Below are 13,049 nucleotides of genomic sequence, written 5' to 3'. Positions count from 1 at the left end.
ACTTTGACCTCACTCGTGTTCATGTTGACTCCCACTACAGGTCTGCAGGTCAAGTTTCCAGGGACTTTACCTAATACATTTTTTGAAATTTAAAGTGTACGTGGTGACTCGCACCGTCTGCAGGTCAATGGCTAATTTCTTTGCCATAGTACAAATTAAGCTATATTTTACTATTGTTTTGGAAAAACATTTATCTAATATTCTATTGCATTATACTTGTTCGTGTCCTATGTGAAAATGCAAACTTATTTGAAAACAAAAGTGAAAATTGATGTGATGTTTGTTTTCGGGCTTTCCTTTCCACCCCTGGCATCTGTACCCTATCATAACGTCAGCTAAACGCGACCAGTTCCGGGTCTGACAGCAAATAACTGATCAATATTCCTCCAGTCACGTAAATATGTCTACTTGTTTACAGTCAATCTCTCTTACCTTGCGCCTCCTCTTTCTATTCGGGGTCTCTTTGACTCTAAAGTTTGTAAAGTGCGCCATCTTGTGATGCTAGCGTGAGTTCCGCGGTGTGTTTCCCCCTCTGGCCAATCAGCGGGATGAGTACTAACGCGTCACGAGATGAACCAATGAGCGCCTACGTCTTTCACAACAACAAAACCGTACCTTGTATTGTGAAGCGCATGAGAGTCAAACGGTGAAGGAGCTGCAAAAACAAGGCAAACAGGTAAAATGTCGTTGTGACGCAGTGCGGCTGGAGTTTATCTGCCTTTCTGTGGTATTTGGGGGATTTTCTCGCAGCCGGCAGGACAACTTTACTTGAATCTATGGGTGAATGACATCGGAAGCTAACGGCTAGTGGCCAAAGAGCTAATGAGTGATGCAAAAGAATGACAGGCTTAACTAAGTGGCGCATACAAGTTACCACGATATAAGTGCAATGGTTGCATGGCTGAACATTGCATTTGTTGCCAACGTGTTGCTTGTTGTAGCAGGATGAAGGTGGTCAACCTGAAGCAAGCCATTCTGCAGGCATGGAAGGAGCGGTGGAGTGACTACCAGTGGGCGATCAACATCAAGAAGAACTTCCCTAAGGGAGCAACATGGGACTATCTTAACCTCGCAGGTTAGTGAGGAGAAAAGCTGTGTTCGATCTTTCACTTTGGTTTTATATATCCCATCTGCACAAATCCAAATGTTGCGATATCATCTGCCCTTAACAAGAGTGAGGAAAAGCTACACTATACAAACACGTTGAAACCTCGTAGTGAGCCACCAGTGAGTGATCCATATCTGACGACTGACAGAAGTGCACTGGATGTTACATCAACCAAATCAAAATATTATTGACATTCACGCAAAATGTATTTATGCAAAAGAAAATCTTTGAGTGAGCTATAAAGAGCGGCAATGAGAGTTGAAATTGTAGTGTATCTGAGTAGGCATATTGTATATCTCAACAATCTAGTGGTAATCATAATCCACAATCGGCTTCCACCACATAACAGTTTGTGAGCCACGATCCTGGATCTGCAAGGATAAAGCACGTGGACTCTGTTTTGATGAGACATTAAGGATATGAAGAGGGAGAGGAGGAGCGAGAGAAGACATGTGTATAGAAAAATCTAGGCCTATAGCAGAATAACTTAGAGATGGTCTTAGCTCTTTCTATAAACTTTATCACAAAGGAAGGTTTTAAATCTACTCTTAGAGATGATTCCACATGAGAGGAGCTTGATAGCTATAAGGTGTGGCTCCTATACTCTACTCAGAATTCTGAGAGGGCAGTGATCTAGTCGGGTGATAAGGTACTTTTTTTAATGCTGATTATTTGAAACTTGTCTTACTGTCACCTCTAATGTGACTATTTGTGTGTCTATTCCAGAAGCCCTGATGGAGCAAGCGATGATTGGTCCCTCCCCTAACCCCCTTATTTTGTCTTACCTCAAATATGCAATAAGTTCACAGGTAATGCAAAACATAATGTAGCTGCTCAGTGTGTCAAACCGTTTTCATGTTATTTTGGCACTTGTGAACATTACCCCCTTTTCCCCCAGATGGTGTCTTATTCCAGTGTCCTCTTAGCAATCAGCAAGGTAATTTAGGCATGATGAGAATGATGGTAGTGTGCACTCTACTTTAAATTACCAGACATTTTCATGACATATGCTTTTGTGTTCTGTTAGTTTGAAGATTTTTCTCGGGAGCTGTGTGTCACTTCACTGTTGGAGATCATGGACATGTTCTGCCATCGTCTCAGGTATGTGAAATTATCCATGGTGGTTGTTACTATTTAAAATTGCCAACAGGGAAATCTACATTTTGTAGGTTTGATGACACTATTATATTATTGTTACATGAGAGAAACTGCTCAAACAAAATCTTACAAAAATTCTGATCCAAATTCAGAGTGTAACCTCTTTCAGTTACACAAATGGTATTTTTAATACACTTTAAATAACATTTTGTTTTTACAAACACAGTAAAAATATAGTTGACTGAATACATGAAACATAAATTGGCATTTCTAAATTGATAAACAAATTCATAATATTCATTCTAGAAACCCCTCATATTATGCAGTAGGAAATCTGCTTTGTCCTTGGCCAAAATGTATTGAAAATTAATAAACATGCTGAATTGTATATACAGTACATGAAAATACACTGCTGAAAAAAGTTAAGGGAACACTTAATCATCCCAGTTTAAGAGAGGGCTCGGGTCCCCTCTGCAGTGGCTCCCTGTACAGGCTTGTGTTCGATGAACGGCATTGCCATTTTACAAATCTTCTTTATATTTTTAACCGACCACCTCTCCATTCTGACTCTGAAGCTGTCACGGGAAAGCAGAGGAATGCATCGGCCTGTGTCGGGCTGTGCTGGGAGTGATGCTGTGGCTGCTGCACGGCTGCGCCTGGTACTGTGAGAGGCTGAGAGAACTGGGCCCCTCGGCCAGCACAGAGGCCAGTCTGAGAGCCTGCCAGGAGAGGCTTCACCGTCTGATGACCAGCAACAAGAACAGAGCCCTGGTCCACATTGCCCGGCTGGAGGACCAAGGTGACAGGATCGTATTCAAACACGATGGTCAAGAATCTCTCCTTTACACGACTTTACGAAATCAATCCGTAAACCTGCTACTTGTCCTCCACAGGATCCTGGAGCAGTGTAGAGCAAGCAATTCAGAAAGTGACAGACGGCCTCAGCAGCATACCTAACCAGACACTGAGGACCAAACTAGAGGAGAGCTTGTCTCTAGTGAAAGGGTGAAGATTCCCATCTCGTTCCTTATTTGTGCATGATGCTCCTTAAAGACCTTCACCTCCTCTTTCTAACTCTTCAGTGTCTCCTCAGTGTTCCCCTGATGCTGTCAGAGCAGAGTGACCCTCCAGTCCACGCGTCCTTTCCTTCAGTCCACGCTTTCATAATGCTAGAAGGGACCATGAACTTGACGGGCGAGACGCAGCCGCTAGTGGAGCAGTTGATGATGATCAAGAGAATGCAGGTGAACATTTAATGGGTTATTATTATAGATAAATGGGTTATTAAATCTGTTGCACATCTTTTCAAGTTATCAGCTCAAAATGATAAAGATGTATAAGAGTTTCAAATTATGTCAATTTATCCGAGTGGACAGCTATGTGAGGAATATTAAAAGATCCAACGAGTTCAAACCTGTGTGATCTGTGTTCAAAGTTCAAGTTCAAAGTGTTTCATTTGTCATATACATTCCTGTACAATGAAATTCTTACTACAAAAAAACGTGCTTTTAGAATTATGAAAAGTAAAAAATAAAATATATATATCAACATTAAAGTATACATATGTGCAATCAAACATCCTTGAATAGACAGCAACGATGTCGTTAATTTGACATAACACCTGGTAATGGATTTATACAACCAAGTTTTCTCTGGGAAATTGTTTCTATAGCATGTCACTGAAAACACTTCAAATAAATCTTCAAGTTGCCTTGCATAATTGCACAGTTTCCGCAGTAGACTGGCTAGATGAAAGGGTGCTGTCAGCTTTTTCCATAAGTTTTACTTTATCAACTGCAGATGTCTCAAACTGTTTGTCCTCCTTAGCAAATTCCTACTCCTCATTTTGTTCTGGAAGTCTGGAAGGCTTGCTTCACCGGCCTCATTGAGTCACCAGAGGGCACAGAGGAGCTCAAATGGACTGCGTTCACATTCCTCAAGGTGAGATCTGTTCTGCTTGGTCTGTGACATTAACTTAATGGTATAAGTCAATATTATATCATTGAGGGGAAACGTATCATTTTAATTAACTAGTCTTAACTTGATTCTGTTATAGCTTATTTTTTCTTTCCCTAAACTGTTTTTATTTCTGTATGCAGTAATCGCTTTAGTGTGCAAGTTGAAATAGGTTCAACTGATCAACTCTCTGACCACCCTTGTATTGGTGTACATTTCTTTCCTTTTCATTCCAGATCCCGCAAGTTTTACTGCGACTGAAGAAGTATCCACAAGGGGACAAAGGACAGGTACAACAATTTAGTCTCCTATAACTTTCCAACATTTGAACAAACTGACTCTATCAAAAGCTTTAACTACTCCCAAGTAAACATTTTAATGAAGCCATTACTCTTGGTATGTTTTTAACTGTAATATGTGATCCTTCACCCTTTTAATTTATTTTCCAGGACTTCATGGAAGATGTAAATATTGCATTTCAGTACTTACTCCAGCTCACTCCACTGCTGGACAAAGCTGACCAGAGATGCAAGTGAGCAATGTTCCTACAAGCATATTCACTGTCTGATGCATTATCGTAAGATATTAGCAGATTAGAAAGCTATCTTTATAATGCCATCACCTGGACTCTTACGTTTCCATACCTTCTCTTGTGCGTCTCTACATAGTTGTGACTGTCTCGGCATGCTGCTACAGGAGTGCAACAAGCTTGGGCTGCTGTCGGATTCAAATACAGCCAACCTCACATCAAAACGGTACGGTTTGCCATCTCAAAAGGAGCATTTCAAGAACAGGACTCTTATGGAGAAATAAATGCACCAGAAATCCTGTTTTCTGCCCTTTTTTTTCTTGGTTTTTGAACATGGATGGATTTATTCACCATATTCACACAATATCACACCCTCCATATCCCCCAACCCCTCCACTCTGTCTGTCTGTCTCTTGCCCTCTCTCTCTGTCTCTTTCCCTCTCCCCTTGCACATTTGATTCAGGGCCGAGGACAGGGAGTTCTCCCCAAGGCCAAAGACGGCAGAAAATGCAAACATCCAGCCTAACCCGGGACTCATCCTGAGAGCTGAGCCCACTGTCACCAATATTCTCAAGGTAGAGCACCGCAACCTGATCCAAACTGTACAGGGAATCCATGATGTTTTACAGTGTTGATGTGGAGCTTATAGCCTCTCTTACATTCAGCGTTAGCACATAAAAATACCCAAGATGATGTTATGGATTTTGGGATCTGATGTTGATAACAATATTGGGAACGAAAAGAAAACTCGGGTACGATCAAATTTATTAAACTTGGATGAGGAATGTCGGAAACAGTCATATCAGCCGATATTATTTGCAAACCGATATTGGTTGAGCTCTAATATATATAAATATATACAATTTATCAAGGTCCCATGCTGATAATGTGTCAGTCAATGAAAGTGGTTCTTAAAGCATATACTCTGGTCAATACACACCTCAGGTAAAAATTACCACTGAGCATAACCTGTTTATTCTTGCTCATTAGACTGTAGATGCAGACCACTCCAAGTCCCCTGAGGGCCTTTTAGGGGTCCTGGGACACATGTTGTCTGGGAAGAGCCTTGATCTCCTCCTGGCAGCAGCAGCAGCTACTGGGAAACTCAAATCGTTTGCCCGGAAGTTTATTAAGTGAGTAAATACTAAACAGTTGACGTCCCCAGAATCATGAATCCCATAATAAGATGCTAAGTTACAGCTGTATTTGAATGGTTTTCAGATTTTAAAGGTTTTGTTTCATATTAATATGATCGTTCTATTGTCTTCTGTCTTAGGCTCAATGAGTTTCCCAAGCACATCAGTGGTGAAGGATGTAAGTTCAAACACTTGAGGGACATGTTTCAGTGTGGGAATTCATTTCTTCATTGACCATTTGATGAATGACACATATTAACCCTGTGGATTAACCCCTCTTCTCTCTCAGCTAAATCTGCATCAGTACGGGCCCTGCTCTTTGACATCTCCTTCCTCATGCTCTGCCATGTGGTGCAGACATACGGCTCAGAGGTTGGTAAATGATAAATTCAAGCTTGCTCTACGTTAAATCAGCCTGCCTTTTCAGTGCAAGACCACACGATGTCCACAGAGCGCTGTGCATTACAGCCCTAGCGTTATCGCCATTATTTTCAGGAACAACGGAATATTCTAGATTGATTGGGTCTGTGGCATCTGTCTGTTTTGGTTGATTCAGCCTTGTTGGATTCAAACTGTGCATGGCTGCCTCGTGTTTCCCATATGCAGGTGATCCTGTCAGACCCCAGTCCTTCAGGGGAGACCCCTTTCTTTGAAACCTGGCTGCAGACGTGTATGCCTGAAGAGGGCAAGACTCTGAACCCAGACCACCCTTGCTTCAGACCCGAGCCTGGAAAAGTGGAGAGCCTCGTGACCCTGCTGAACAACTCCTCAGAGATGAAACTAGTGTGAGTTGCAGACAAATGTAAAGTACATTTTTACCACCGCTAACAAGGCCTAAGAATACCTGAAACAGTGAAGTTTCATCCCCTCCAAACAACTGGTTTCTATTAGTTTCAGTGAGAGATGGAAAATAAATGTCCACGTCTTTAAAACAGCAACACTTCAGGTTGTATGTTATATATGTATAATTCATAAATAAACATGTCATAAATTGTTAAAACCGTGATTATATACTTGTAAGCACTTAAAAACTACGATTCCATCTGTGGACAAATCAGTTTGTCAATACTCAGGAATCCGATTCCGGACAGTTATAACTTGCGCTACTTTGGTGTTTCATTTCAGTTATGTTTCTGTAATGGAAATTTCGTGAGCATGGCAAGTCATCCTCTAAATATGGAAGTTCCTCTGACGTTTATTTATTCTCTCAGTCAGGTGAAATGGCACGAAATTTGCCTCAGCACTCCCGCGGCCATCCTGGAAGTACTGAATGCGTGGGAGAATGGCGTGCTGTCTGTTGAGGCAGTCCAGGTATGTCAAACTTGTTTTTTTATTTGCCTTCCTGTAACTGAGAAATCGTCTTTCCAGATGGTCGTTGCTTATCTTGTATTAGTAAGCCCCCTGCCCATCCCACAATACTTGTCTAAGAATTTTACTTTCAGACTTTTCCTTGTAATTCGACTCATTGATCAAATGAGCATGATTCACAAATGTGGTTCATTGCAGCAACAGTGACATCACAAATTTGGGATGTTTCGGTTTTGTCATTTCTTCCCTATTCCATTCAAGTTTTTTTGTACTACATGTTTGAGTCAGAATCTTGTCTCCTTCCTTCCTCTTTTTCTTTCTGCTGTCATCTATCACTGAGTGTAGAAGATCACTGACAACATTAAGGGGAAAGTGTGCAGTATGGCCATATGCGCAGTGGCCTGGCTGGTCGCCCACGTCAGGATGCTGGGGCGAGACGAGAGGGAGAAGCCTCAGACGATGATTAGGCAGCTTGTGACTCCGCTGTACGGAGAGAACACGCTGCAGTTTTACAATGAACGGTACAAGTCTGTCTGAAACACACATTAACTGCCCCCCCCCCCCCCCCCCCCCCCCATGTATGTGTTGCTTTAACGCTTGATCAAAATCGTGTCTGCGATCCCCACAATCAACACAAACGATCAATGTTTTGTTTTGTGCTTACATGCCCTGCCATGCCCTACCTGAGTGATAAAGTCCACAACAAGGGCCCTCATTTACAAACTTTTTACAACCGTCTCAGGCCAAAGTTGGGATTTATAAAAAAACTAACTTGACGGGAGAATGTGTTCCCTTCCACGCACACTCTGACTCGTGCGTACAAACATTTTTGGAGATAGGGAAAGTGGCGATGCAGACGTGAGGTGGTGAACTGAAGCCAGATTATTGATCCACTTCATCACTAAACAGCGGAGTTTCAGAGCCGAGTCATTCATAGTTTTCATTAATATCCTCTCACATTGTGCGTGTATCATCCAGGACGAGTGTGTGTAAAATCACTGACTGCCATCAGGTGCACAGGAGATCACTCATAAAAATAAAAAATAAACACTGATGTGAGGTAATCAGTGCAATTGCTCTAAATATATAAATACTGCGGTGACCCTCGTTTGAATGCTGCGTGATAGATGCAAGCGAATGTTGAGGTGATGAAAATACGAACAGGTGATACAATAAATTCTCCTACAATCTGACACTGTGAAGCGAATATTTGATACGTCCACCTTTTAAATTGGATCTTTTTTTTATTTCAGGCTCCGTTCTCTCTATCGTCCTCACTCTCACTCACAGTAAGAACAGCAGCAGCAGCAGCAGCAGCAGCTTGTCAGTGCATTTTCTTTATTAGTGACATTACTGCTGTGTCATTAAATGGCTCTTCACCTCCACCTCAGTAGCAAACACATCGATGTCAGTGTCAGAGAGTTTCGCTTCCTCTTCTCTTCGCTTGAAGACGTAACTACCCGTGGTGATTGCGCAAGGCTCACCAGCTGACACGGCTTCCTCTCCCGGTTCATTTTAACGTATGATGTTAGGCACAAAGTGTATATGCACCAACATGATTTGATTGGTTAGAGACTGCATGACGTTTGAAAAGCTGACCTTTTGTGAACTTTAGCCCACACACGCGTCTGGGTGCCTTGTAAGAATTCACATTGTCCCCCCACTGTCCATTATAACATGGAATAACTGTTACCTCCTCTCCCCATGCTCTCACCAGCGTCATCATCATGAGTTCCATCATGGAGCACATGTGCGCTGATGTCTTCCAACAAACCGCTGCGACACTGCGCCCCCCGATGGAGGGCCAGGAGCCGATCCCCTACCGCAACCTGCTGCCCGCCAAAGAGCCCATCCACAAGGCCCTCAGTGTGCAGTTCCAGACGGTGCTGCGCAAAGGCTGGGTGGACAGCCGCGCCCTGCATCTGTTTGAGAGTCTGCTGAACATGGGAGGTGTATTCTGGTTCACCAACAATCTGGTCAAGGTAAGAGGGTGAGGTAAAGGTGCTGATCGCTCAATGATCAATGTTAACAACTCCCGCTATTTTAAAAGGCTGTAGATTTGATTGACTGCCAGTATATATAATTAGTATTAAAAAAAAAACTTCCATTTTATATTACGTATCCTTATCAGGGTTTGGACAACAATTTAGAAATCAATCTGCTGATCATTAAATTGATTTGTTCAACTCTGCTTTATTTACACACAATATTTACAACATCATGAAGATGTCAGTTTAATGAATGATTAATACCGTATTGTGATTCTATAGAGAAGTCACTGTAGGTTTTACGTTGCCTTTTGCTCACACACTGCTGAATTGATTTTCATATCGTGAATGCTACCAACTGTCAGTCAAGGGAATAACATGAAGCCATCAGGAGCAATGTGTGTTGTGTTCCCTGTCTCATAGGACTATGCATTCAGTATGGGTGCTCGTCAAAAGAGGTTGCATCCAAAGACAGCTTATGCACGGCAACTGCATCTTCTTTCAGGAGCTGCTGAAGGAGACTCGTCAGGAGTGGGCCAATCGGGTGGTGGAGCTGCTCTACAGCATCTTCTGTCTGGACACACAGCAGATCACCCTCACCCTGCTGGGTACCATACTGCCAAACCTGCTCACCGACTCCGCCCACTGGCACAGCCTGGCAGACCCACCTGGAAAAGCGCTCGCCAAGTAAGAGGAGCAGATGTCAATGGTGGCAATGGTTTTGGTTGCTGGGCATCTGGTGTTAACTTTACTCTCCTGGTGACTCCTCAGGTTGTCCGTCTGGTGCGCACTCAGCTCCTTCTCCACTCACCACAGAGGCTCGTTCTCAGCGCGTCAACGCAAAAGACAGCGAGAAGATATAGAGGTAAACCGTAAAATACTACTTTGAGCAGGTGAAAACAAGGCCCATTGTCTTAATGATCTCTGCCACGCTGAAGTCTAAGCACATGTATTGTCTGAGACAGGATTACAACAGCCTCTTTCCCCTGGATGACACGCAACCATCTAAACTCATGCGCCTGCTTAGCTCCAACGAAGACGAGCCTGCAGCCCTTTCCAGTCCAGGTCAGTCTATTAACATCTGGTTTTTTAATACGCAGTCGTTTTATAAACCCTGGGAGCAGTCATCAGGGTGTCTGTCTGAGCTGGGGATTATGCAAATACCAGATGGTTTTCAAAAGAAAACTGTCTTCGCAAGATCCTGTTACCAGCGTGTTGCCTCTTGTGAGCACTTTGACCGAGATCAGAAAAGCTTGAATAAATCTATATAAACAGATTTGCCTCAAGATAACTTATCTGTTTGAGCGTATCGTACATCACCAAGTTCTAACTTGAGCACTGCAGGTTGATGGGAGGCTTTTTGCTTGTAATATTAAACTACTAAGCAACAAGTTTAATTTTGAGAGAAACAGAGGGATTGTATTGTGTCTAATACTTCTCATCCTGACCAACCTAAAGAACTTTCAGACTATCACCTTCGGGAATTTTAACTGTTTCACTTTTAGATAATTTAAGATGAATTCAGTGTGAAATTCCGACAGAGGTCATCAGAAATCGGTGTGTTGCATGATTTGGAAAAAAACAGCCACTTTTTCTCGGTGAGCTCATGGACTTGTGAAAATCTGTGAGCTCCACCTTTTCCACGAAAAGACCAGTTACTTAGAAACATCAGTAGAATGAAGAAAATCCCGCTGCGTTTAAGGCATTAGGCTTTTATTTTGGTATATATATTTTTTGTTCAAATCTGCCCCACAACTTTAAAAGAAATGTGGAAATGTGTCTAACATGTTTATTTGAGGAACAATAGAGGATTGCGTAAGACAGCAGTGGAAGGAAACCTTGAAGACTTCCACAACCTTTAGACAAGATTATGCACTGTCAACCAACCGCACAATATGAAGAACTACAACTTCCCTGTTGATGTACTATAATATTGTGTATGTTTTATCTCAAATATCCACATGAAATGAAAACCTCTGTTTCTCGTGTGACCTGTCGCGTCATAGGAGACCGGTCTATGAGCAGTTCCCTGTCGGCGTCCCAGCTCCACACCGTCAACATGAGGGAACCTCTGAACAGAGTCCTGGGTGAGAACTTTAGCCTCTGTGTCCACTCAATGTCCTGCTTCGAGCAACTTTACAAGGAGAAATAACCACCTTGTTTCTACTCTTGCTTGCTACCACCTTAAAGATTAAATAAAGGTAAAAAATTAAGTCTTGAATTTATCACCTTCAAAGTCACACGATTTAAAATCCTTCAAATCCGGAATAAAGTAGGTAAGGTTGCGATTCCTTACGTTCGATAAAAAACCTGGTGTCGATCGACTTGGAGGAAAATTTCCGGAAATATCCAAAGCAAATGACACAGATATTTATATTTTCACATATATGAACAAGGTTTTTCCCTCTTAAATTTGTCGCCTAGTAAATAACATTTATTTTAAATATTATTGAGAGAGTACTTCTATGGTGGTCAAATATGAAAATAACGTTTTATTTTTATTTGAATGGAAGAGAACAAGATTATTCTAAAGTCTTAATTCAGTAACGGCATGTTTTTATTGTGATTTTTCCCTGCAGAAATTACAGTTGCACAGCAGTTGCATGATATTATCTAACAGGCTCTCAAGGAGTTTGCTGTTTATGGCCAATTGCAAAACAAGTGTTGCTTAACATTGATTGATGTTTGGAGGGGCAAGTCCTAAAGATTCTAGTTACAAATCTCTGCAATAAGTTGAACTCAAGAAAATTAGCAATTACTTCAACAGTGTACACCAACTGTCCTCTTCTCCCCAGCAAACCTATTCCTCCTCATTTCCTCCATCGTGGGCTCGAAGATGGCCGGGCCGCACACACAGTTCGTGCAGAGTTTCATGGATGAGTGTGTCGAGTCTCTGGAGCAGGGAAGTCGAGGCAGCATCCTGCAGTTCATGCCCTTTACTATGGTGAGTTATGAGCCATCGAGTGGGTGGAGATAGGGAGGAAGATGACTGGCTGTTACATCAGACATTGGTGGGAAGGTTTAAGATATTCCTCTTAAACTGAGTGTTTCCTGCGCTGCACCTGGTTTTAAGATCCACTTTATTCGTTCCACTTATTTGACTAGCAGAACAAGCCCATATAACTTAAAAAATAAATTCAAAAAAAGAAAAAACATTACATTACATTACTTTTCATTTAGCTGACACTTTTATCCATAGCGACTTGAAATAAGTGCATTCAACCATGAGGGTACAAACCCAGAAATACAATTTTCTTCCAGAAAGCCAAACTACAAGGTGCTACTAAAGTGCTTAATTTCTTTAACACTACCGACAGAGTGATGAAAATATAATTGGTTTTACTATCTAACTATGGTTGTTAATAATGGTTGTTGGTCTTTTTGTGCTCCCAGGTTTCTGAGCTGGTGAAGCTGCCTGCTCTGGCCAAGCCTAAAGTTGTTCTGGCCATCACTGACCTGACTCTGCCCCTGGGAAGGAGAGTAGCTGCCAAAGCTATATCTGCCTTGTGAACAGAGTGTTTAAATATACAGAAGTACTAAGTTAACATCCAGGTCCAGGACTATGTCAGAGGGTAAAAACCTAATATTTCTTGTTTTGTATCTGGCAGAATCCTCCATTGAAGGGATTCTATTTGTTGGAAAATGTGTCTGTAACCCTTTATCTGTAAACACTGTTTTTCTACTGTTTTTTTAATGTTGCTTTTCACACTTGTCTAAATAATATTTAGACTGAAACCTACACTTGATCTCCATTGTTTTCCGTCTGACAGTATTTACTTAAAATGAGTTTCATTAATGGTGTGTTTATTTATGAAAACATCAGGTGGACATAAATCCCTGAGTCAGTGGATTGGTCACACGCCAGCAAGCCTACCACATGACATTACGCACAAGCGCCAACAGACCATCACCTGACTGACAAAAGC

At 41.9% G+C, this 13,049-nt stretch overlaps 1 protein-coding gene across 2 annotated transcripts; it reads left to right on the top strand.

Annotated features, from left to right (window-relative positions):
* Positions 1 to 586: 586 nt before the first annotated feature.
* Positions 587 to 12,862, top strand: med24 (mediator complex subunit 24). 2 transcript variants are annotated; one of them, XM_062378492.1, is made up of 26 exons: positions 587 to 676; positions 945 to 1,075; positions 1,835 to 1,917; positions 2,007 to 2,045; positions 2,136 to 2,209; positions 2,782 to 3,005; positions 3,100 to 3,211; positions 3,300 to 3,450; positions 4,034 to 4,147; positions 4,399 to 4,452; positions 4,612 to 4,694; positions 4,831 to 4,917; positions 5,167 to 5,266; positions 5,682 to 5,824; positions 5,968 to 6,005; positions 6,117 to 6,199; positions 6,434 to 6,612; positions 7,039 to 7,138; positions 7,481 to 7,656; positions 8,853 to 9,117; positions 9,629 to 9,810; positions 9,895 to 9,988; positions 10,089 to 10,188; positions 11,130 to 11,210; positions 11,919 to 12,067; positions 12,517 to 12,862. In XM_062378492.1, exons 2-26 carry the CDS (start codon positions 946 to 948, stop codon positions 12,631 to 12,633), a joined length of 2,958 nt encoding a protein of 985 aa, XP_062234476.1. In that variant the 5' UTR covers positions 587 to 676; position 945; the 3' UTR covers positions 12,634 to 12,862. The 2 variants fall into 2 exon arrangements, with proteins under 2 accessions (XP_062234476.1, XP_062234475.1); XM_062378491.1 differs by having other exon boundaries at positions 589 to 676; positions 942 to 1,075.
* Positions 12,863 to 13,049: the final 187 nt, after the last annotated feature.

The sequence above is a fragment of the Platichthys flesus genome, chromosome 20 (assembly GCF_949316205.1).
Source record: "Platichthys flesus chromosome 20, fPlaFle2.1, whole genome shotgun sequence".
NCBI classification, from domain to species: Eukaryota; Metazoa; Chordata; class Actinopteri; order Pleuronectiformes; family Pleuronectidae; genus Platichthys; species Platichthys flesus.
This window is presented reverse-complemented; position numbering and strand designations above follow the sequence as displayed.

Excerpts from the sequence above, each read along its gene's own strand:
- med24 (XM_062378492.1), top strand. The coding sequence starts at position 946 with ATGAAGGTGGTCAACCTGAAGCAAGCCATTCTGCAGGCATGGAAGGAG. Across the intron at positions 5,825-5,967 it reads TTTGCCCGGAAGTTTATTAA|GCTCAATGAGTTTCCCAAGC; the intron begins GTGAGTAAATAC and ends CTTCTGTCTTAG. Across the intron at positions 9,989-10,088 it reads GACAGCGAGAAGATATAGAG|GATTACAACAGCCTCTTTCC; the intron begins GTAAACCGTAAA and ends TGTCTGAGACAG.